The sequence below is a fragment of the Ictidomys tridecemlineatus genome, chromosome 9 (genome assembly GCF_052094955.1).
Source record: "Ictidomys tridecemlineatus isolate mIctTri1 chromosome 9, mIctTri1.hap1, whole genome shotgun sequence".
In the NCBI taxonomy this organism is placed as follows: Eukaryota; Metazoa; Chordata; class Mammalia; order Rodentia; family Sciuridae; genus Ictidomys; species Ictidomys tridecemlineatus.
In genome coordinates this window covers 30,803,839-30,830,245 of record NC_135485.1, presented here as the reverse complement: position 1 = coordinate 30,830,245, position 26,407 = coordinate 30,803,839, and the positions used below count along the sequence as shown (strand labels likewise).

The 26,407-nt window shown below is 36.6% G+C and overlaps 1 protein-coding gene across 3 annotated transcripts in view; it reads right to left on the bottom strand.

Annotated features, from left to right (window-relative positions):
* Window positions 1-24,076, bottom strand: part of Nsun7 (NOP2/Sun RNA methyltransferase family member 7) — a 36,415-nt gene extending 12,339 nt beyond the window's left edge. For 2 of the 3 annotated variants that reach the window (XM_040292518.2, XM_078021237.1), the window contains exons 1-9: window positions 23,764-24,076; window positions 20,028-20,086; window positions 19,537-19,667; window positions 11,912-12,064; window positions 11,265-11,448; window positions 9,849-10,059; window positions 4,432-4,575; window positions 3,914-4,015; window positions 177-294 (exon numbers count right to left, since the gene is read on the bottom strand). In XM_040292518.2, the coding sequence (XP_040148452.1) occupies window positions 177-294; window positions 3,914-4,015; window positions 4,432-4,575; window positions 9,849-10,059; window positions 11,265-11,448; window positions 11,912-12,064; window positions 19,537-19,667; window positions 20,028-20,086; window positions 23,764-24,076 (1,415 nt within the window). The remainder of the gene's footprint in view (window positions 1-176; window positions 295-3,913; window positions 4,016-4,431; window positions 4,576-9,848; window positions 10,060-11,264; window positions 11,449-11,911; window positions 12,065-19,536; window positions 19,668-20,027; window positions 20,087-23,763) is intronic. The other variant, XM_040292519.2, reaches the window with a different exon arrangement.
* Window positions 24,077-26,407: the final 2,331 nt, after the last annotated feature.

The window sequence follows — 26,407 nt, the reverse complement described above, 5'->3', positions numbered from 1 at the left end:
TGTGCCATGCTGTTGTAAAGGCTTTACAAAACCTACTTTAAAGTTGTAAGAAGTTAAGGTAATGATCATAGTAAAGTCTAATAAAAAGCAGAATATCTTATGTAACTTAAAACATTATATTTGTCATTTAGAAAATGATTATTTGAGTTGTTCAGAAGAATGCCTTCCTTTCTTACCTGTAAGGTTGTATTTTAGTCCCTTGGTTTTGAAATTCCAATGCTTTCTTCACAACAGCTTCATTTTCTTCTGGATAAACTGAGCATGTGCAATAAACCACTGCTTGAGCTTTAACAACTATATTTAAAGAAAATTTAATTAATATAATGACCCCATAAATGATCCAATGCAATTTATGTTTCCAGATATGTATTTGGTACAAACATCACAGAGTTCTGATGGGAATGATTTCCAGAGATGCTTGAACAGCTTCTTTTAAAGCAGAAGCTTATACTAGCAATGTGGTCAGTGGCCAGTAAGTAATAGAAATCCAGATGGATTGTATGAAAGTTGAAAACTGAATCAATATGACCAACCTAGTTGCAAACACAAAGAAATAAATACTGCAGATTCCCATGAGCTTGATACTTCCAGTCATTCTTTCATAAGCTTTATCACCTTAATTGGCTCAGAAAACTCCAGAAATGTACAGAAGTCAGTCTGAATCCCAATTCTGTCCTTGCTGTGGCATGAACCTGGGAAAATTACTCAAAGTTCCAGATTTTTCATCTGTAAAATTAGGTAATATAAGATCTGCAATTCACTAATGTATTCATACCAATTGAGCACCTACCACATTCCAGGCACTTAGGCTTTGGTATACATCAGTGAACAACAAAAAACGAAAATCCCTGCCCCTAGGGAGCTTCCTTTCTAGCAGAGGATAAATACAGTAAGACAAAGAAACAGGAAAACTATTTAGGTGATAAAGCAAAGCAGGGGTGGGAAAGAGTTTCGGGGGAATGCTATAATTTTAAGTAGGCTAGTTAGAGCTAGCATCACTGAGATGAAGGACTGTGGGTAGACTCAAAAGATTAGAGAGCCAGACACAGAGATAACTAGGGAAGGATATTTTAAGGTAAGGGAACAGCAAGTTTAAAGGAATGTTCAAGGACAATGAAGGGGGCCAGTCTGATCAGAGCAGAGGGAATGAGGACAGAGTAGTGGGCAATGATGTGTTTAAATGTGAGTCTGAGCACCAAATAGTAAGGATGTGCAGGCCACTGGATGATGGTTTTCAGTTTGATGATGGGAAGCCATTTGTTTTAACAAGATCGTTCCAAATGCTGTGTTGAAAATAAACTGTAGAGGGCAGTGGTGGAAGCTGGTAGACAAAATAGAAGATCATTGCAGTAAACCAAGAGTGAGGTGATGGTATGGATGTGGTGGTAGTGGTGGAGGTGACTGGATTCTAAATATATATTAAATGTAGAAGTTCCTTTGTTTTCTGACATGCTGGCTAAGGATGTGAATAAGAGTCAGGGACAATGTAAAGCTTTTTCACCTGAACCAATGGAAGACTGATATTGTCATTAACTGAAATGGCAGTTCTACAGGAAGAACAGGACTTTCATTTTGGGTCTATCAGCTTTGAAAGGCCTATTAGTCACTAGCTGGAGATGGCAAGAAGACAACTGAAGATACAGACTGAAGAGTTTGGGGAAGAAATCTGGGAGTCACGCAGAAGTGTTTAAATTCATGAGACTGGATAAGATCATCAAGGAAGTAAGTATAAACAGGAAAAAAAGAATCCTAGACATGAACTGTGACATACTCTGAGGTTAAAGAGAGTATCCTATAGGGAGGATACTCGCTATAGGATAGCAAGCCAAGGAGATGGGAAATAAATTGAGGTGGTGTGTCTTAGAAGACAAGTGAAGTAATGTGGGAAGGAAGAGAATATGATCAATTAGATCAACTATCACAGCTAGATCAAGTTACACGAAGACTGTGAGTTGATGTAACAGCATGTGGGAAGGGGGTCACAGGTGATCTTCACAGGACCATCTCAGGTTAGTGGCAAGAGTGAAAGTATGATAATAATTGGCTCAGAAAAGAACAAGAGGAGAGATTTAGAGAAATACTGTTCTCAAGAGAAGGGCAAGTTATAGGAGAAAAAAGAGAACATTCAAAGAAGTATTAAAATATAGGGATTTTTGTTGCAGACAACTATTCTAGAAAGCACAAAGTAGGAGACAAGGACCAACAAGGGGATGTGGATGAAGACAAAAAAGGGAATATTATAGATCTTATTCACATGAGGAATGACCTGGGTGTCAGGGGCTTCTCAAGTTAACAGTCCTTGGTAGTATAAAGGACATAGTGAGAAGTGTCTGAAATGTGGTTTTAGAAAACAGAGTAGTGGCAAGAATGAGTTTAGAGAGCAAAGAAATTTGGGGAGCCTAGCCACCTTGTTACTGTGTTCAGAGAAGGCATGGAAGATAAGGGAGACGATTTTGTGGGGATTAAATAAAATATAAAAAGTAAATAGCAGGGTGCCTGGCAAACAATTGACCAATAAATGTCCAAAACTTTAAAATGTAGCTGGGCACATAAAAATGTAGCTGGGTACATGCCTGTAATCCCATCTGCATGAGAAGTTGAAGCACAGGATCACAAGTTTGAGGCTAGACTGGGCAATTTACCAAGATGCTGTCTCAAAAAAAAGGAAAAGAAAGAAAAGAAAAAAAAAGGAAAAAAACTGAGGATATAACTTAATAGTAAAATGCCCCTGGGTTCAATCCCCAGTGCCAAAAAAAATTTTTTTTAATTATTTTTTACAACTAATAGGAGAAATGATCATAGTTATCTTTTATATGGTCAATTTCAAATGGAGCTTTTAGTAATTTCTATGAAAATTGGGAGTCCAACCCTGATAAGGCATTACCTAACATTGTTTTATGGGAAAATTATAGAACTTAATTTACTGAATGTCTTCCAGTGATGCAGATTTCCTAATCTCAAGGTTGCTAAATAATGTGTTTCTTTGGCATCACAGTAGAGTGTATGTCACTAAAATTCTTTTGCTTTTCATGATTCTTTCAGAAGTCTTTTTAAAGCTTTAAACATTCAATTAAAATGTGATGAAAGTACATTAGTAAAAATTTTTACTTACCAATCTCCTGATTTTCTAAACCAACTTATTTCATAGTTCATATATACATTTTCACATTCAAATTAATGTTTTTAGCAACATTAACCAAAAGAACAGACTTCCTCTCTGCTACTTTTCCTTATTTATAATTCATGTATAAGTCAGTATCTTTATATATTGAATTATCTATACTCACAGACCCATCTTTGAGTCTTTATTTTAGAAACATCTATTTATGTTCATAAGCCTAACATCCAGTTCAATTCCTGACCCAGAATAGGCACTTGATAAATATACACTGACCTAGTAAAAGTTTATTAGTTTCTTAAAGACTTCCAGATTTCTTTGTTCACCTGTGGAAAAGCAGTGGCACTCAAAACCCAAATGGAGTAATTAAAGCAATGTTATAATTACTTAAAAAGCCTTGTTATTCAGATTTCAAATCAAGAGTTCTGAGCTTTTTCTATAACTCTGGACTCTATTCAGCACTAAGAGAAATAAACTTTGGATTAAAATATGGACTGCAGAAGAGTTGATAGGAGTAGGTAAAATGACAACAGAAAAATATGTCAAGTAAGAAGTTGAAGATCAGAAATAGGGAAGATGAAAATAAACAATTACGAACATACATAATTATTTCATCTTAACATTAAGAAAAATTATGCTAGCTGATGTTTAAAGTATGTTTTTTTAAAAGGCAGGTTAAGTTGATAAAAATAATTTGTTACTTGAAGGCACTAAGACTTTATGTTCTAGAAAATTTGTTTTGGTTTCTAAGATTAACACTGTATTTTAACAATATTGTTCTAATGACAGACTTACATTTCATTGCATGTGCTAGCTGTTCATATTGATGTTGAGCAAGAACCTGAAGTTTATCTTCTGAAGTACCTCCTTGAGAGAGATCTTTAAGTAAATCTGTATCTAAATTTTAAAACAAGTAAATACTTTAAAATAAATTACTATTAGGTACTTTTCATATATTGATGTTATTGCACTATTTTTCAATCATTTTGACTATTAATGAAAATTTTCATGGAAAATACTTATTAAAACTAGATAACATTAAAGTATTCACTTAAAAATTTAAAAATTAATTAAGATAATTATGTTCAGTCTTAGTACTATTTTTCAATAAGAATATTAAAAACATTTTATAGTTTTTCTCCAAGTTTTCTTTGAGAGAATCAACTAAGTAGCTATATAAGTCATTTAGATTCAGAAGAAAGAATTCATTCAATCTGGAGGCTAATGCAGAAAAGAGAAAATAAAATTTGTTTTCTAAAATAGAAATTGATGAGCTATCATAATTTCAATAATTTAGAAATTAAAACAAGTACCTTCGTGTTCATTTAAAATAAATTCTATTGGATTACTAACACCCAGATCTGAACAACGAGGCAACAGCAGAATCACTTTAACTTTCTGTAACCTCTGATCCTTTGATTCAATGTCAGTAAATGTCTCAGGAAGTATTTCAATATCTGGGGGAAAACACAGAAAATTAATGTAATTTAATTAGCTAAAAAAATCTAAATGCAATATAGTGGTACTGCTTTATGTATGTATAATATATATAATTTATCTTAAAACCCTTAACCCCATAAAAACTCATTTTATTGCATTAGGACAGAGTATTCTCTGATAATCTCCCAAAGTTAATACAGGAATTTTCTTAATAGATGCTATTTCCACCGCAGAATGATTTTCAAATGTAAAATTAAATTTCTTATTCTGAACTTTAGGTTCAATCTAAAGTAGCATGATAGAGTAGGGGAAATGGGCTTTAGAAACAGACTCAAATTTGACTTCTAGCTGTGTGTCTTAAACTCTCTAAGCTTCCATGTCCTTATTTATGGACTGCAACGGTTTGTGCAAATGGTGAACATCAAGACAAAGTTGGTAAGCTTAGCATGGTGTCTCATATACAGTAAGGATAGTCAATAATATAGGCTATTTTCCCTTTTTCATTTTTACCCTTTATATTCTGTCATCCCTGGGGAGAAATGGCTGTCAGGAACATTTATAAGGCACAGTCTGAGGTGCTAAACCTACAGAAACAGGCATGAAATACCATCCATACCTCTAGGGGCCTTGTATGTAGTTTACGAGCATCTGTCTCTCTAGGTGATAACCATGTGTACCTCTACCTTAAAATCAACCCTCTGTTTGAGGCCATCTTGGGCAACTTAACAAAGCCCTAAGCAACTTAGGAAGACCCTGTCTCAAAAAATAAAAAGGACTGGAGATGTGGCTTAGTAGTTAACCACCCCTGGGTTCAAACCCCAGTACCAAAAAACAAAAACAGAAAAACAACCCCCTGAGAAGAGGGCAAGTTTATCAAAGAAATAAGCTCTGATTAACACTGCCAAGAACCAAAGGGATAAACAAACACTGGAGAAGAAAAGTCCTCCTCTCTTCGGCTTCAGCCTTGTAGTCTCTAGGACCCGCTAATGGCTGAAGCAGCTGGCAATGGGGAAATGGATAATGCAGAGTACAGTCCCAGTATCACAAAATTCAGGAGGTGAAGAAGTAACTGGCCTAGTTTCTGAACACACTTTTTCTTGGTTCTTCTCTCATGGCTCCCTTTCTGGATCCCTCTTATTTAACTTCCTGATCTCTTAGTATTGGCATGTCTAGGAATTAGCCTTTGGGTTTCTTTTCTTTACTATAGCTTTCTTTACTACAGCTATATAGTGGTCAGGACATTAAATATTATCCACATAATGACAAGTTCTAAATTTATATCTCTAACACAGACTTCTTTCCTGAACTCCAAAAAGGTGTACCTAAAAGCCTGCTTTACATTTCCACTTAATGTTGAACAGACATCTTAAAGCCTAACATGAGGCTGAGGATGTAGCTCAGTGGTAGAGAGTGCTTGCCCAGCATGTGTGAGGCCCCAGAACTGCAAAAAGCAAACAAGCCAACAAAAAACCAACACGACTGAAAGCCTTAGTGGATCCTGACTCTTCCCTTCTCTCACATCCCATATCCAATCCAATAAAGTGACTTCAAGATATATTTAGTCTGTCATTTCTCACAACCTCTGGCATTATCACCCAGGTAGAACTCAATATCTTTACACACCTGCCCCCTTTTTTCTTCTTCTGATATTTATTGAGCACATGTTGGGTAAACAGCAATATTAAGTAGGTGCTGGCCACCTACAATTTTCTTGGCAATAAATGCTTCCCTCTCTTATATGCATGCCTATGAGCAATGGAGAGGGCTGAGACATGAACAACATGCATGGTTTGAAAGGAAAAACAGAAATGCAGAATAAAGAAATAAGCTTTGTTTAGGAGGCCAGCAGATTCATATTTCAAATTCTAACTCTTATCCCCAAATCTGCTAATTCTGAACTTTTCACACCTGCACTTTTAAAAACTGCCTAACTAATCTCTCCACTAATACCTTTTACCCTAAACTATTTTCCAAAGAGTAACCAAATACTGGTAAGCATGTCACTCTTCTGCTTGAAATCCACTAATGAATTCCCATCTCATTCAAGGTCAAGTCCTTCAGCATAGAATGCCCTATTTTTGTTCCCAGATATACCCTGTGACCTCATCATACTCTTCACTCCAGTCTGCTCCATCCCTATCATTTCCTTACTGTTCCTAGAACATGCTAAACATGCTACAACCTCAAGGCTTTTATTCTTACTATTCCTCTGCTTTGAATGCTCTTCCCACATATATCCCTCAATTTCCTCAGGTCTCCAACAGTTCATTGAAGTCTCCTGTCAAATACCCTTTATCAGAAAGGCCTTTCCTAATCACCATCTGTAAAAAAAACAAAAAAATGAAAAAGAATAACCTCTTTACAACACTCTCTATCCCCTTAACCTATTGTTTCTTCATGGTTCCCCCCACCCCATCTTTCTCATACTATAATGTAAGCTTCATATAAAAGCCGAATTTGTTTCATTGCTGTATCCCCAAAAATATACTAGTGCCTGATACTTAATAACATGCATCAATAACATTTGTTAAATGAATAAATCATTAAAATTTCTTGATATACATTTCCTTTTTTTAATACTATTCTACCTCATCCCATTAATATTCTGTCTTAAAAATTCCTAGCCAAGCGCAGTGGCACATGCCTATAATCCCAGAGGCTTGGGAGGCTGAGATAGGAGGAGCTGAATTCAAAACCAGCCTCAGCAATGAAGAGGTGCTAAGCAATTCAGTAATACCCTATCTCTAAATAAAATACAAAATAGGGCTGGGGATGTGGCTCAGTGGCCAAGTGCCCCTGAGTTCAATCCCTGGTACCTGCCCCCCGCCAAAAAAAAATTCTCTACTGATTAGAAGATCAATATTATGAGATTCTCCCATGACATCATTTGTGGTAACAATTTATTCTGTATAAAATTCTATTGTGTAGATATTTAGGTTGTTTGTAGTTTGAGGCTTCAAAAATAGTGTGCTATATTTTGGATGTGATGTGTCCCCCAAGCACTCATGTATTAGAAGCCTAGTCCCAGTGTTCTAGTAATTAAGCAGCAGTAGAACCTTTGAGAGGTGAGGCTTAGTGAGAGGTAATTAGATCACTGAAAATGCTGCTCTCAGAAGGAATTAACAAGGGTCTTGTTGAGTGAGTTAGCCCCTTTTCAGGGAGCTGACTTAACTCTATGGGGTCTCATTATATTCTATAAGGGCACTAATCCTACTCTAGGACTCATCACCTCTCAAAGTCCCCATCTCCTAAGATATTACCTGGGGAGTTTGAATTTTAACAGGTGAATTTTGGGGAAAAACAAACTTACAGCATATGTTTGCCATATATTCTTACTAGAGTTCACATGTCTTCTTGAATCTATGGCTTAAAGATTTTCATTCATTTTGGAAAATTCCCAACCTGAAAAACAAATAATTGTTTCTTCCCAATTCCTCTTCTCTCTTCCTGAGATTCCAATTATAACACACATGCTATCAATGGATCACTGAGTCTCCTGAGTCTCTTTCATATTATTCAAACTTCTGTGCCCCTGTGCTTTAGTCTGAATATTTCTTTCTAGCCATCAGTTTACTTCTTTTTCTTTAGCTTTAATAATTTACTGTTAAGCCCATCCAGTCCTTCTTCCTCTTTTTTCCCCCTTTTTATTTGGTACTGGAGATCAAACATGCTCTACCCCTGAGCTATATCCCACTTATTTTTTAATTTCATATTTTTCCATTTTAGAATTTTCTTTGGCTTTGTGGGAGGAGCAGCGCTGGGGCACTTTACCACTGAGTTATATCCCCAGCCCTTTTTACTTATTTATTTTTATTTTGAGACCAGGATCTCTCTAGGCTTTGAACTTGCAATCCTACCTCAGTGTCCTAAGTACCCGGGATTACAGGTATGTTCACCACATCTGTCTTGGTTCCATTTTAAAATTATTATTATTATTATTATTATTATTATTATAGTTTCCATGTCTCTGCTGAAATCTAAAGCTTGCTATTCAATTCCTTCAACACATTAATCATAGGTTACTTTGAAGTCCACATCTGATATACTCAGTATGTGGATCCTGTGTGGGTCTGATTCTATTGTAGTATCTTCTATTTATTTGAATCATATCTATCATTTCTTGGTATTTGGCTAAGATCAAATGTAGAATCTGTTATTAGGTTAATATTTGAGTCATTACTTTTCTTATTTTTTATCTATTTATTCAACTGAGTACCAGACATTGCATTTGAAAAAATTTAGGAGATAACTGGAAATTCAGGATGATGTTACTTTCTTCCAGAGAGAATTTACTTTTGCTTTTGGCAGGCAAAGAATGGGCTAGTTAAACCTGGGCACTATGGGCACTTGCAGTCCTAGATCACCTTGTCCAATTGGGAATTACGATAACTGGAATCTGGGCTCCATGATCATTATCCTGTGCTCTAAGAAAAATCGTCGGTATTTATCAGACTTCTTTTGGTCAAGCCCTGAATTCTACCTTTTGCCTTCCTGGCCTTGTGACTCTATCACAGTTTTGCTCACTTTTTCAGTTTCACTGAACCTATAATAAAATGTGATCTTTAGTATATACAATTGAGTGGAAATTTTCTTAAAAAACAGGAATCCTAAAAGATTTGGTTTTTAGACCTTCATATTATCTTTGTCAATTAAGTCTTATGTGAATATATTCTGATTTATTAAATGATGAGCCCCATCTACATGAACCAAATATTTGGGTCTCAAATTATGTTCACAACTAAATATCAAACACTGTTCCAAAGTACAAAGATATTAATTACTTTAACCTACAGTTGTTAAATCAACATTAAAAAATAGGGCTGGGGCTGGAGATGTGGCTCAAGCTGTAGCGCACTCCCCTGGCATGCGTGCGGCCGGGTTCAATCCTCAGCACCATATACAAACAAAGATGTTGTGTTTGCTGAAAACTAAAAAATAAATATTAAAATTCTCTCTCTCTCTCTCTCTCTAAAAAAAAAAAAAAATAGGGCTGTGGCTGCAGCTCAGTGGTAGAGCGATTGCCTTGCACTTACGAGAACTGGGTTCGATACTCAGCACCACATAAAAATAAATAAGTGAAATAAAGGTATTGTGTCCAATTACAACTAAAAAATAAATACCTTTAAAAAACATTAAAAAATAACAGCTGATGCAATATAGATGAGTGAGAATTTTAAGAGTATAGTTTATGGAGATTTTACATTACAAAAAATAAATTAATTCGAACATTTTTAATGTCTTTAAAATCCTGTAGAACAATAATCACCAAACAATACATATTTGTACGTACTTTTACATCCCATTTTTTTGAAAAGGTTGTTTAAGTCAGGATCCTTCTCTTGTGAGTTTACTCCACAAACAAATATTTTTGAATTATTATCATTTGTTAGGACTGACATATGGGCAACTGTGTACCATGAACCTGTGTTGACCATTAAGACGTCATCATCCAAATTTATTAAAGACTTTACAGAATGAACAGCAAGACTTCGAGATTTATCCTACAAAATAATAGTATGATGAGAATTTCAAAGAGTATGACTGAAATATAAACTGACTTCTTTTTGTTTAGATAAAAGAAAATACTTGGTAGGAATATTGAAGAGCTACCTCGTCCTTTTTAGATTAAAATATCATTATATATGTCTAAATAAAAAGTTAACAAATATATCTGATAAATATATTTATAACAAAGACCTTAAATTCATTTAGCCTAAGTAATGACTATCATTTGATTTTTTTGTATAAAAGACAATGCTAAAATCTCTAAAATATAATTAATAGATTAGAAATGTCTTGTCTTAGCTCCCATTCTTACCACTTCATGAAAACACATTCTCTGGTTATTGCCATTTTTTCTTCCCCATTATATTGTCAACTAAACTACTACTAGCTCACAGAAATTAAAATTATGAAGTTTGAAAATATTATGAAAGACGATTTGATGAACTAGCTTCTGCTGTTGACCTCAGGTTTTTTGTTTGTTCATTTTTGTGGTGCTGGGGAATGTAACCCAGGGCCTTATGCATGCGAGGCAAGTATTCTACCAACTGAGCTAAATCCCCAGTCCTTGACCTTAGTTCTTGATAAGGAGATTCTGCCCAGGAATTCACCTTAGAAGTCTAATTTGAGTCAAGAATTGGAGTCGAAGAATATAAAAATGAATTTCACCTAATTATTTCATTTCATTGAAACCACAGTATACCTCACATTCTCTGCCTGTATTCATATCAATTATGTACCTCTTACAAATCAAATCTATGACACTAAATTAAAGAGAGCACAACATGATACATGATTTGTATTTTATATGCAGGATGGCCTAATATTTTCCCCAGAATTGGAAAAAAGAAAAGATCTCATTGTAGCTTTTCTCAAATCTTTTCTTAGAAGAAGAAAAAAAGAAAAAAGCTTCTTTCAAATCTTAGAAGAAAAAAAAAAGTGCATCTTTCAGTTGTCAGTAATCTCATTTATGAGTCTTGAGAGGAGAATATGTTCTTTACAACTTCATGTGAGACTAAGATGACAAACATAATAGGAACACTGACTATGGAGTTATTAATTTTATTCAAGGTGACAATTAGGCCTTATAACCTCCCTGGTAATCTATAAAAAATATCAATAGTGAGGTATTATTTTTAGGTAGAGAGATTCTTTGACTAAGTAGCATTGTTGAAAATTACAATGAAAGTAAATAATACTTTACCTGAAAAATAAGTTTATAATCTTTGAAAAGATCTATATTTATAAGATCTTTTTTTAGATGAGATGGAAATATTAAGACATCATAGCAATGTTGGTCCACAGCAAAGACTTTATCATCAATATGACATACAGATTTGACTTCATTATAGCCTCTTTTCTTCAAATTAATAAAAACTTCTTCAGGACTGTAAGTATACAACATTAAGATATATTTAACATTAATACTTTTTTTCAGCAACAAAGAAAAATATTACTACATATATTGCATCTAGTAAAACTCACAATTTTAACCAATAATAAGCTAAAAGATAATTAGAAAACAAAAGTTAACATATTTATATAATCACCTTTGGTAATTTGGTGATAAGCTCTGGAATTAAACTATGATTCTCTAATCATTCCCCTGGATGTACCCCTTCACTCTTAAAAAGGTAATATTTCTTACCACAATTAAAAAAAAATTTTTTTTAGTTGTAGATGGACACAGTATCTTTATTTATTTGTATGTGGTGCTGAGGATTGAACCCAGTGCCTCACACACTCGACGCAGGCGCTCGACCATTGAGCTACGACCCCAGCCCCTTATCACATTTTTTAAAAAGGATGGCGACTTGAAGTATGAATAAAGAATTTGATTAAAACTCTTACCTGATTTTACAAGTATTTATCCAAGCATAAAGTGGCAGAGTAGAGGCCCTTAGTTCCTGTTTCCTAACTATTTCTGGCAGAATATGATAAATTGAAAGGGCATCATGTTTGATTCGACATCTTGCCAATGCTGCAGCCAATTTTGTCTTAAAACTAGAAACAGAAAATCAATTTTTGTTGACTACTGCATTTGAGATAAGACTATCCATTCCCCATTAGAAATATTAACAAAACTTTCAGAACTTTAACCAATTCATCTATAATTTCACTTCAAACGATCAAAGTCTAAAATAAAAATTTGTCAAGTGTGATAATAGAAATACAATAATCTTTTTCCTTTTTCTGTTTTTGCTGCCCCTGTATTTTAGTTGTGCATTCCTCGAATATTTATATCTATTGTTAGTTGAAAAACTAATATTATTTAGTGAAAAGGATGTAGAGTCAGACAAATCTGAAGTTAAATCCAGGTTCTATCACTTAATAGCTATGTGACCTCAGGAATATTACCTAATCTTCTTTGGCCTTAGTTTTCTCATCTGAAAGGATGGTCAACTTACTTCACTATTAATATAGTCATTACCAACCAAGTGTACAAAATATTTAGCACAGTGCCTAGCCCATAGCAAGCACTGGCTAGAGATTAGTTGTTATTATCATAGATGGCAATAATATAATCTTGAGAAGAATAAAGAAATTTTATGAATCTGTATCAAATCCTGTCCAGTTCTGAATATCACATGCCTCAAAATTCCAAATAACGGAAAAGAAAAACAAGAACTGGTTAATATCACCATGAAGACCCAATAAATGTTTCATAAATGAGAACACATATTCCTAGCACTTTCATGGTAGGACTCTAACCAAAATTAACCTCAACTATAACCTTGAAGCAATGAGGAAGAGATGTCACAGTTGTCATGAACTTGATGTGTGGTACAGAAAGAAATGGACATTCTCAAGAATTGGTGTCAGGTCCAGCTAATTTGCTTCAGAGACTGGGAGGCAGGACAAGGGTAGTAAGTGAGGAGCTCAGTTTTATTTCAGCACCAACTGTTAAATACTACTTTATTTTCCTTATGGCTGCACTCTCCCTTATTTAAACTTCATATATCTCAACAGCACGAGAACTTCTCACCCATAAAAGTATTTATGTGAGAATGCATGTGTAGTTATGAGAAAAAGAACATGAGGCACTTAGGGAGAACAGGAAGGGTCATCAAATGTTAAACCTTTTGGGCTACAATAAAATAGACTTGTCTAATCCTATGTCTAAATGTCACAGTAGGGGACCTAAAAAATGACATAGTACATTAATACACATCAAAGAATAAATTAATATAAAGAAAGTGAGTTACAAGGTTAGAGGGAAGGGAGGGGGCATGGAGTTATTAATGATGGTGGAATGTGATGATCATTATTATCCAAAGTACAGGTATGAAGATATGAATTGGTGTGAATATACTATGTATACAACCAGAGATATGAAAAATTGTGTTCTATATGTGTAATAAGAATTATAATGCATTCCACTGTCATATATAAATTAAAATTTTTTTAAAAAGAAAGTAAGTTACTATTCTATATTGCACACCATGAAATGTTTGATTACAGAGTATTTTTGATAAAACAATATTTTTAAATACCTACTTAGTTCAAATTTACAATAATAAATGCTATTAATTCAATTTGTGTGTTATCACAGAGTTGCACATATTCCTCTTTTACCAGTATCCCTATGCATACAGAGTCAGAGCTTCATTTCTAAATGTTAAATTATAATTATATAATTCTTGTTTAAATCTTAAATCCATTAGCTACAGAACAGAAAGTACTTGTCATGGTAAATGAGGATAATATAATAATAATAACATATAATAAGAATAACCTTAATAATAATATTATAACTTTAACCAACTCTTCGAGGGGGCAAGGGGGTAGGAATGAAGGTGGAATGAATTAGACATCATTACCCTAAGTAACATGTATGAAGACACAAATGGTGTGAAAACACTTTGAGTACAACCAATGACTTGAAAAATTGTGCTCTACATGTGTAATATGAAATAAACTGCATTCCGCCATCATGTAAAACAAATTAGAATAAATAAATAATTTAATAAAGGGGAAAAAAATAGGCTCCTCCTGCTGAAACCTTATCCCAGCCTTTGGTATACTCCCCCTTAAAGAACCAGGGCCTTTTTTTCGTTATTCAGTTCCAGCTCCTATCAGGGCTAGAAGACCCATCAGACACTCCTCTTTTTATATCTAATTTCTGGCTTTGTCTTTATTTCTTACTATTATTTCAGACTTTTTACTTTTCCAGGCGGCTCACACCTCCTGAGCAGGAACCTGCTCTGTCAGGGTGCTGCTCACCCTGATAACACAGGCATCTGTTTCAGAATCTTCACTAAATAAGTGAAATAGGTAAAGAGTTTCCAAAGAAGGACTGGAATATGAGAGATAAAACCCATAAGCAGTGTTTAAGAGGCATTATAGGCAATTATAGGAAAAATAAGAAAATGAATATAATTGAGCAAATATGATTTATCTGCATGGTTGTTTTAATACCCATAAGTCATTTGATATAATTTACCTTACTATTCAACAGTATAGAAGAAAAAATATCAATGGTTATTTATTTTTTTTTTTTTTACTTCCTGCATTGCAGTTTGGAAAGTACCCCAGGTATGAAGCCAAGATTATTCTAAGGCTCAATTCATTTGTTTTTGTCATCTCAGGATCAAGTTTCCAGGCTGTTTCTTGTGTAATATCCAAAACTTTTACCTAATATATTTTATCCAGTTTTCTAGTTGCTTACAGTGGGCGGACAAGTCTGATTCAGGATACTCTATCATGATCATATAATTACATTTTTAAAATATCACCCTACCTGCCATGTGGAATGGATTGTGATAAAGTAATAGTAATAGTAGTAGTAAAGAGTTATAGGCAGGAAAACCTATGAGGAAGCTGTCATAATAGTCTAAGTGATAGATTTTGGTGGCATCGTTTTGGAAAGAAAAGTAAGTGAACAGATTCAACATTTCTGAACTTGAGTTGCAGGACTTCATGCATTAGATATGGTAGGGCCAATGGAGGGGAGGAAGGGAGAATCAAGGATGATAGCTAGGTTGATGGTAACTTCATTGTAACATAGAAGACTTCAGGCTGAATAGTTTTGGGAGGGTGGAGTCACTAGATCCTTCCCCACTGCCACTCTATTCTTCTGTTGCCTATTTCACCCCAATTCCAGCCCATGAAAGTTCAACAAATTATTTGGCAGAAGAAGAGTTTAAGCAGGTGGGAAGGCATAGGGAGCAAGAAGCAGCAGTATCTCTCTCTCTCTCTCTCTTGTTCATGAGCTATAATTTTTTATTAGTGCTTCATAGCTAAACATAGTAGTTAGATTCTTTCCAACAAACTCACACATGCATGGAAATCTATTTCAGTTCATCTCCCCCTCTTCCTGGCCCTTTTCCCTCCCATCCTCCTCCCCTTCTCCCTTTCTCCTTAATTTATCATATAGTACTAAAAATCCCAGCAGCTCAGAAAGCTAAGACAGGAAGATTGTGATCAAAGGCAGCATCAGCAAAAGTGAAGTGCTAAGCAATTCAGTGAGACTCTGTCTCTTAATAAAATACAAAATAGAGCTGGGGATGTGGTTCAGTGGGAAAGTGCCTCTGAGTTCAGTCCCTGGTACCCAAAAATAAAAATGAATTTTACACAAGGAATGAGTTCTTAAAGACCTTTGTGTATGTCAAAAAATGATGATAGGTGTCATCTTAAATTGCATCTCTGAAGCTGTGAATAAATGAAGAAAAGGTACAATCTGGTATAGAGAAGTATTAGTGTGAAAAAACACAAGGATCCCTGGGAGAGACAACAACAAGCACAATTTTCCTAAGGAGGAAATACTTCTCATTCAATTTCTCAATAATTATTTCTTCTAACATCTTTTAAAATGAACCTTTATCCTATCACTAGATATATACTAAAATATACTTTGAAGTTTGCGTGATTCTACTTCCCAATAGTACCCACCCTAGAGCCCCAGAAGATCTTCAGAGGTTGGCACCTACATATTGTTTGCAGTTGGGAATTGGCTATGGAGGATTGGTCCAAAAGAAGGCACCTGACCCATATTGAGCCAATCAAAATTCCTCTCATGGGAATTTAGATAGGTAAATTTGTTGTTGTATTTGTTTTACCATGCTAGGGATTTAACCTAGGGCCTCATGCATCCTAGGCAAGTGCTCTGAGCCATACCCCAGCCCTACTCATGGGATTTAGAATTGGGATATAGAAATGGTAAGTATGTCTCCACTAAGAAACTAGCATAAGACTATCACATATAAGTTCAGGTATGGGGGTAAAACAGTAGGAGACTTTTCTGTATAGACCAGAGAAGCAGAGAAGACAAAGGTGCGGAGAAAAAGAGAATGAAGCAGATACTAGGAAACAAGAGACAAAAAAATAAAGAGATAAAGAAGCAGCTGGATATAGTGGCATATACCTGTAATCCCAGCAGGAGGCTGAGGCAGGAGGGTAACAAGTTCAAAGCCAGCCTCAGCAATTTAGTGAGGCCCTAAGCAATTTAGTGAGATCCAGTCTCTAAATAAAAAATAAAAAAAAGAGCTGGGGTTGTGGTTAAGCACACATAGGTTCAATCCTGATTTAAAAAAAAAAGCAAAATTAAAGTCCTAACATTTTTCCAGTTCCTGACTTCAGTCTCAGTTCCTGAGTCTTTGAATTCTATCTGTAAGAACACAATTCAAGGGACTGGGGTTGTGGCTCAGAGGTGGAGCACTCACCTCACACATGCGAGGTCCTGGGTTCAATCCTCAGCACCACATAAAAATAAATAAATAAATAAAAATAAGGGTATTGGGTCCAACTACCACTAAAAAATAATATTAAAAAAAGAACACGATCCAAGTATCTATAAGAACATTTTCCATTTTCACTCAAGCTAACTGAAGGTGGTTTCTATTACTTGAAAGCTAGAACTCTGAATTAAAATACTGTAACTCTTTGTATGTATATTTTTCCCATCACTGCTCTACTAGTCTCAGTAATTCGATTACAAAATACTGCATATAATGAATGGAGCATAATAATAATATAATGGGACTGATTAATTTTGGGGAAGACCCACTGTGCTGACACCAATGGAATCTACCAGACCAGAGGAAGGCAGTGAGTACTATGGGGAAAGGGAGAAAACTGGGAAATTAGGAGTCCCTACACAGTCACACAATCTGATTCCTCTGGCCTACCAAGACATCCCCTTGGCCTGTCCAACTCCTACCTGCCTCACTAGCTTCCTCAGCTAAAGTCTACTACTGATGAAATCAGTCCAGTCTTTCTTACTTGGCTAGAGCCTGTGGCTTTCCTGGCTAACTCAGCCTAACCTCAGCTCTCATTAGCTCCTCTGAGACTATCAAGATAGCCAGGAAAGTGTCCTAAGTCCTCACTTAGAAGCATAAGAAAACTGAAACTCAGAGCCTGTCCCACAGCTTATTGTTCCAATAAGTTTTCTACCCCATCCTGGATGCCTGTTCTGGAAAGCAGGATGCCCATGTGGGTATGAGGAGGGAAGTGTTTCCCCCAAAACCCAAGTGGTAAACATAGGGTAGATCCTCACTTATCTAACACAGAGTACATATATCTGATTGCTTTTGCTCTTCTCCATTCCCACAATTTCTTATGGCTGATTGACATAAGCTATGTCTATGTCGTGTCTTTAATCTAGCAGCGTACCTCAGCCAAACCAGTCTGAAGTGGTATGGTAGCATATAAATAGTTAAAGCATAGACTCTGCAGCCAGACTACCCGAGTTTGAATTCTGGCTACTCCCCTTTCTAGTTCTGTGGCATTAGACAGGTTACTTTAACCTACTAGTTCCCCAGTTTTCCCACGTTACAAGTTGGTGAAAGTAACCAACTCATAAGGTTGTTATATAAACAGCTTCTTAGAAATGATTGAGGCATACTAAAAGTTCAATAAAGCTATTATTATTATACTATTATATGAGTCCTCTGGTTTCAGCCTTCAATAATTTAAATAAAATGATTTGGATTTCTCATAAAAATAAAATCAGATATCAAATTAACAATTGTTTCAGACTATTCATTAGGTAAAATACTTCCTGCAAGATTGTTTTTGTTGCTATATTGTACATTCTATTAAAATTCAACAACATAATAAGAAAAACTATAACCAACACTGTCTTAGTCTGTTTTGTGGGCAATAATAGGATATTAAGAAAATTTATGAGTAATTTTAAAAGAACACAAATTTATTTTCCCACAGTGCTAGAGGTTGGGAATTCCAAGATCGAGATGTTGGCTTCTGGTGAGAGCCTTTTTCATGGCAGAAAGCAGAAGGGCAAGGGTGTAAGACAGCAAACCCGCTTCTGCAAGCCCTTTTAATAATGGCATTAATCTACTCAGGAGGACAGAGCCCTCATGACTAAACAGCTGCCACACTGGGGATTAAATTTCCAACACAGAACTCTGGGAGACTTATTCAAACCATAGAAAATAACAACATATGGGGCTGGGGATGTAGCTCAAGCAGTAGCACGCTCGCCTGGCGTGTGCGGGACGCTGGTTTCAATCCTCAGCACCATATAAAAATTAAAAAAAAAAAAAAAAGATGTTGTGTCTGCCGAAAACTAAAAAATAAAAAAATATTGTAAAATTCTCTGTCTCTCTCAAGTCTATCTTTAAAAAAAGAAAAGAACAACATATCACTTATTGACCATTATTATGTGTCTGGTTCTATCCTAAGCACTTTACGTGTATTAATTAATTAGTTCTCCCAACAACCCTTTGAGGTAGGCATTTATTATCTTCATGGTAGGCATGTGTTGATATTTAAGATAAAAAGGAAAACTTAAATCCCGTTAGTTTGTTCTTAGAAAAATAGATTTTTTTTTCTGTTTGGCAAAATGGTATGTTCTTGTCCACATCAGACTTTCACTTTTGATTCATATTAGATTTTGTTTTTAAAGACATGTAAATAAGATGGATGTGAGGATGAACTGGCTGTGACATCTGTCACCCCACTGATTGCCCAGGTTGATTTTAGCTGATCTAGCTGGCTAGGTGGGAGTCCCCTTGCTCCCTCACCACTCCATGTACATCCCACCCGAAGCTGCAAAGCTGTGTGCTTGGTCAAAGAGGATGACCTTCCCCGATAGAGGAGGAGTGGTCTTCATTCAAGGGTATACAGACTAGCTGAGCTCCCCTGCTAGAACCTCCAAACAAGCTCTCAAGACATGAAAGTAAAACTAAGGAAAAAAGTAATAGCTGCTTCAGATGAAGTCTGAATTATGTACAAGCCAAAAACTATTAAGAATTTTTAAAGATTCTCACGTTAATACATTGAATCTTATAATTCAGGGTTTCTAAACATTTTGATTTTTAACAGGATAATCTATTCAAAATTGTTTATAAAGGAACTCAAGAAAATTTTTAAACTTGCATATTTCATCTCCATAAAATTTTCACACACACACACACACACACACACACACACACACACTATACTACATACATTTTTTGCCAATAAAAATAATGATATTGATTTTAAATATTAAACCATTTTTACTTATAACTTACCTGTTAAGAAGGTTCTCTACTTCTTGAACTTCCAATATGGACTCTTCATTATCAGAAAGAACACGATTTTGAAATTTTCTATCTTGAAAATCATACAGCATCACAATAATAAGACTGCTCAAATGATCTGGCTACCAAGAGGAAACACACAAAAAGAAAAGTATACAAACAAAATCTAATAGCAACATTTTACAATCCATTATTTTTCATAACAGAGCAGGAATGTGACAATATTTACAAAGTCTGGTTAGACTTGAAAATAGGGAAGGTCTTCAAAATAGAAAATAAATCCAGTAGAAAAAATTTCAAAAAAAAATTTTTTTGTACTTTCATTAAAATGAAAAGGAAAGGGTTCAAACTAGAAGCAGGAAACAACCTGTAGTTTGAAGCAGTCTCAGCATTAAGCAAACTAGCTATTATTTAAATATGAAAGCTTTTTAATAATTAAGAATAATCATGACATAAACTGATTCTAAAAGTTGTCTACTTACTATTGTGGTACTTGGGAAGATATAGCTGTCGATTAACATAGTTTCCAAAATATCTTGATCTGCAAGACAAGGGAAATGCCTGTTTACCAAAGATACCAAGGCTAAAAATGGAAACTTTGGAGTCAAAGTATACTTTAAATAATGCCATAAGGTAAGTTTACTTTCATATCCAAAGTGTATTTGCATTCTTAATGAAGACTTAAATTAAAATGACATGATAAAATATTTATAATCTTTATGAATCCTGGGCCCTAATGGCCAGGCTTCACATAGAATCATAGTCAAATAAGCACTCTCTGAATAATCAAAGTAGTCATAAAGGAATTTCAACCTTGCAATTTGTCTTTTGAAAGACATAAAAAGATACAATTAATAATGTTAAACAACCCTTCTCTTATTCTTTTTAAGTATTCCTATTTTTTGCTAATATTTTATTTAGAATTTTTGTCCTATATTTATGTTTATGAGGTTTCAAATTTTCTTTCCTTGTAACATCCTTGACAGTGTTTCAAGGTTATACTAGCCTTATAAAATTAGTGGGAGGCATTCCCTCATCCTCTATTCTCTCCAGTAGTTTAGTTAGAATGGCATTATTTCCAACTTAAATATTTGGAGAACTCACTAGTGAAGATGATGATATGATATCTAATTTAAGACTTAAGTGACAAGGAATTGGGGGGCAGAGTTGGAGAGACAGTAGGCCAGATAGAGAGAATAGAATGATTATTACAAAGGTACTACATGGAAAAAAGTGGGATTTTTTTTCCCCCTTTTTGGTACCAGGGATTGAACTCAAGAGCACTAGACCACTGAGCCACATCCCCAGTACTATTTTGTATTTTATTTGGAGAAAGGCTCTCACTGAGTTGCTTAGCGCCTCACCTTTCCTGAGGCTGGCTTTGAACTTGGAATCCTCCTGCCTCAGCCTTCTGAACTGCTGGGATTACAGGCATGCACAAAAGTGGATATGATATATTTTAAAACTTCTACGGTACATGAATGTTCTTTTGTGATATAATTACTTAAACTATACTTACATATTATATGCAGTTCATTTGTGTGTGTGTGTGTGTGTGATGCTTTAGTCAGCTGAACAAAAAGCAAGGCAGTCTTCAATTTGTTCAACATTTATGGAAAACCTGTTACATGTGAGGTAAGCTGAATTTAAACCTTTATTTGGGAGATGGGAAAACTAGAAAGAATACTAGTTTGGGAATATAGACTCCAATTTTCAAAGGAAATCTTTTGTGGATCATTATCTATATTTTAGCCATCAATTATGGATATATATTGTACAAGGTAATGTTCCCATTTCATTTATAAGGAAAATGAAGTTCATAGTTTTACATCCTAGTACTTGTGAACCAATTTTGTGTCTCTGAAATCTCTTGCCTTTGTGTCTTTCTTTATCTGGGGCTTTGAGTCCCATAGTAGACACTATTAGTTGAGTAACTAAGGGCAGCGACATGGGCACTCTATAAGACTGACCCTCAATAAAAATCCTACATGGCAAGACTCAGGTGAACTTCCCAGGTTGGCAATACTTCATTCTTGTTGTCATATGTCATTATCAAGAGAATTAAGCACTTGTCAATAAGACTCCATTGAGAAAGAACAACAGGACACTTGCATCTATCTGCTCCTGGACTCTGTCCTACATACTTTCCTGGCTACTGATTCTAATCCATGTCCTTTTGCTGTAAGAAACTGTAACCTTGAGTATAAAAGCTCTGCTAGGCTCTATGAATTCTGTTAGGGAATTATTGAACCTGAGGGTAGCCTGGATAACCCTCTGCTACAATTACTAATACACAAAAGTTAGAACCAAACCATGTGTTAAGCATTTACTAGGTTTTTCAATTTATATACTTCCCAAAATGACAGAATATGTGTGATTCCCAAATGATCAGATTAATATCATAGTCAGTTCCTAGGAGTAAAAGTTGACCCATTACTACATACACCTAGAAAACTCAAAGAAAGATTAGCCAGGAAAAGATCAGCAATTTCAGGGACCTCTCTCTCTCCTTAAGTTGTTTTTGTCTTCATTTCCTTTTATTGGTCGTTCATACATCTCTTAAGAAATCATTTCACCAGTTTTTCTTTTTAATATCTATTATTACTGAAGCATACAGAGATTCGTTGAAAAATAAACAAATTAGCTGCTAGTCCTCTACAGAAGTCAAAAAATAGGAACAGGTTTCTCTTCATTAGTAATTATTCTACCTTGTTTAGCAGAAAACTGACCTTGTGGTTACCTGGTAAAAATAGAACTAGTTTTTATTTTTAAAAAAATCATAATGAGGCCTTTAAAACTTTAAAAGGTTAATCAGATAAAAATTCTACTTGCTTGAAAGAGTTTATGCAAAAAAAAAAGGACATCCACAAAGACACAAACAATACAACTGAAAAGCATAAAACACAACTAAAGGGATACACTTAATATTTGTATAATTTAGAGATTTTGGTTTTTCCTTCTCCTACTTTCTCCAAAAATGATGGTAATAAGATCTAATCACCCATTCACAAACTCATAAATGAAAGGGACTCTCTAGTTTATACAATAACTTCTAGAACTTTACTGTTCCTGTAAGACCTTAGGGATGAAATCCTGTTTTGTTTTTCTTAAATCATGACTCTCTGAACATAAAATATATAAGCCAAATGTGAGTTTACAAATTTCATACCTCTTCAAGGTGTCTCTTTGAGAAGCCATATGCTCATCAGTTTAGTCAGGCTGCCAGTACTCCCAAACATTTAGGGAAATTATTTTTGGACCTACATGCAATTTACAAACCAGTATAACATTTATGGTTACAACTAGTACACAAACAAAAGACTCCTGACCTTTTGACAGATTTCCTCTTAGTAACAATATCTGGTATTTTCCTAGAGTCAGCTCCACACTCAGAAGTTGATAATTAACAACCACAGTGGAGAGAATCTGAAACATTGGGACTGGAACCCTGGAGGCAGAGAGGGAAATTACACTGAAGTTGGGCTCCCCAAATTAAAGCTATCTGCTAAAAATGGAATCATCTAGGCTGGGGTTGTAGCTCAGAGGTAGGGCGCTTGCCTAGCATGGGCGATGCCCTGGGTTTGAACCCCAACACCAGGTAAAAATAAAGACATTTTTAAAAAGTGGAATCATCTTAATTAGGGTTAATGGTGATACTCATTTTTAAAATATTGCACCTTTTCGTTTTATTTCATGTCTTTTTCCAACATTCTCTTAATGGTTTTATGTTTATGCAAGCTCATAAACTAATATATAAGATGTACATACAGGGAATGGAAAGACACTCAAGGAGGCTCTTGTTCTCCCTACTAACAGAATCGTTTTCAGTTCATTTTATTTATTTTTTAAATATTTTTTTTTAGTTGTCAATGGACCTTTATTTTTTATTTATTTATACGTACTGCTAAGAATCGAACCTAGTGCCTCACACATGCAAGGCAAGCGCTCTATCATCACTGAGCCACAACCCCAGCCTCCAGCTCATTTTAATGACCGTGCAGCAAATTTAAGGACAAAGCACTTGGCTAGGTACTGAGAAAAATAAGGAGCTAGTTCCACTGCAGCTTCCTTAATTCCTTGACGTTTGCAATTAACCAACGAAGTGCACATGGGTTAAAAAAAAAAAAAAATCTGATGCAGATTTGAGGGACTGCATTTCACAGATTCTCTCCTTATCGTTTTATTCTAGTGCTGATCTTCAAGACTGTTACTACTCACACTTCAGGGTACTGAAAGCCAGCTCATAGGACAAACGCTGTACGGATTCATCCTCAAACTCGGGCAAGGACGGCAGGGGTTCATTCCCGTACTTTATTAAGATTTTATCTGACGACTTTTCCACTCGAATACCCTGAAAAATGTTCGCCGCCAAAACGTACACGGAGTCCGGGTAGCCCGTTTTTTCGGGTACAACAATCGAACTTCTTTGGGTGGATACTGTGCCACCTGACACCTCCAGGGAAACGAACTGGGAGATCTCCTCGACATTGTTTTCGTCCGAAAACTCCAGTTCACTGGCGGAGTTCAACATGTTTGCCCCTTGGCTGTCGTTAGCTCAAGCTTCAATGACAATTAAGATGTTCCGGGAAATGGTTTTCCTTGTATCTTAAGCATCGTCTCTGTGGAAAGAAAAGGTTATCTCGGTCAATCACTATTTCTGCAGCACCTCTCTGGACGGCCCCTGGGTTGTGGCGTCAAAGACTACGAGGTGGCATTCACTGCCCGGTCCAAGCATCCCATCCTGTGAGTCAGACGAGCCCCAAGAGAAACTTCCAGCACTCAGAAAGGAGAGGAGAGATGCAGAGCCGCTTCCCAAGAGACGAGCGACGTTTACCGTGGCCAGGGTGGGGACAGAGGGCCCCAGTGACCGCAACTGCGGCCCCGCAGGCGCTGGTCCCCTGCTCCCACAAATCCGCCCTTACCCCGAGGGCGGATGTTTCCCAGAGCTTTGGGGTCAGAGACGCGGCAGCCCCTGCACTTTGGGTACTGAGGCTGGTGTCGGCAACAGGCCCTCGGGAGCTCGGGGCTGAATCGGTGGCGTCTGCAGCGGCAGCTACCCGCGAAGGCCGTTTGGTTCAAATGCAGCCACTCCCACCGTCCAGGTTCGGGCAGGGGGGACACAGCCTCCAACGCTGGGCGCAATCGGGCTCCTCGAAAGGGGGCGCGGCTCTAGTCCTGGCCCGGCCTCGTGCGGCTACCTTCGCGGACGCGGCGGCGGAGAGGGACGAGCGCAGCACCGCTGGACCGGCGGGCGCAGGCGGCGGAGGACTCGGCCTCCCCACGCTCCTGCGGTCGACTGGTCCTGAGCGCGGTCTCCATGGCAACGGGAATGGGCGGGCGCCGCGCTCAGGCTATTCCCGCGGGATTTGGCCGGTGGCGCCTCTCGCCGGGTAAGTGGCTCATCGTCTTGTGAGCGGAGTGGCACCTGCTCGGCCCCGTCTATCACACGTGGCCCGAGCGCTCACGCTCTGTCAAAGTAGTCTGCTGTGGTTCCGTGGTTGTCAACTCTCAAGCCCTTGAGGTTCTCGTTAAAAGTGGAAATTGCTAGAAACCATCCCCAGAGATGTGTGGTTAGAATCCGTAGTTCCGGGGAAGGACCCGGGAATTTGCATTTTCCTCAGGTAACCCAGGTGATTCTGATATAATCAGCTCGAAGACCACAGTTCGAAAAACTCTCGTCTGGTTATTCCACCTCTGTCACTAACTCTGTCACTAACTTGGAAAAGCCTTTTGGCCCCTGTGAATTTCTTTTCCCTCTCCTAGAAACCCGATTTTTTGTATGTGTGTTGTATTTGAATCTTCCATCCTCCTACCCTCCTGCTGTGCGGTAGCTTCTTGGCCACAGGGTAAAACCTTTGAGAGAGGCAGGACAGGTCTTCTGGTATCTGACCCTTGCCTCGCTTTCCATCGTCATTGCTTGCCACCCTTAAGCCAGCTCCCCAACTTCCATCTCTGCACACACGCCCCTCAGACTTGAAACCCCTCCCCGCTAGGTCTACCTGGTGAACTCAGCGCCAGCGCCACTTCTGTGGCAGCCTTTCCTGAAGTTTGCATTTGTTAGGATATAAATTTAGCCGCTGAGACAGATCTAAAATAATCTTGGGCTTAAAACAGAAGTTTGTTTCCCACACGAAGTCCTGATGGACTGGTGATACTCCTCCACAAAGTTGTCAGGGACCCAAAGTCCCACTTGGGATTGCCTCTAAGGGATTTGCCCTTGTCGGCTGAGTCTAAAATGGTGAATCCCCAAGCCCTTTTCAGCCAGTAATAAAGGGGGATGAAAGGGTACGAGAGGGCATGTCCATGCCCTTCAATGGCACAACCTGAAAGGTGCACACATTACTTTTGCTTGCATACCATTGGCCAGAATGTAGTTACATCGCATACTAGCTGCAAAGGAAGCTGGGAAATGTGTCCAGCTAACTATCAGGAACTTTACTAAAAAAAAAAAAAAAAAAATGGATAATGGGGAAAATTAACAGTATTTCTGGGCTGGGTCCACCCACTTCCATCATTTCCAGGATGTCAAATGTTTTCTGTGTTCCCATAAAATTTCTTCATGCATATATAGATTCATTCATTTAATAAGTATACAATAACTTATTACTGTGTGCCTGTTCTTGTGTTCAGCACTGGGAATGAAAAGTGAATATACAGAAATAATCAAGGACCTTGACTTTAAGAAATTAATGGATGAATATACTTGTATTTTGGTATCCTTCAATTTTCACTTACAAACATTTGTGTATATTTCTGTATTGCCCTCCTTCTGCCATCTGCACACAACATACACACTCTAAAATATTTCATTAGGTCTTTATTATCTTCTTGTTTCTATTACATATCTTTTTATTTCCAGGAA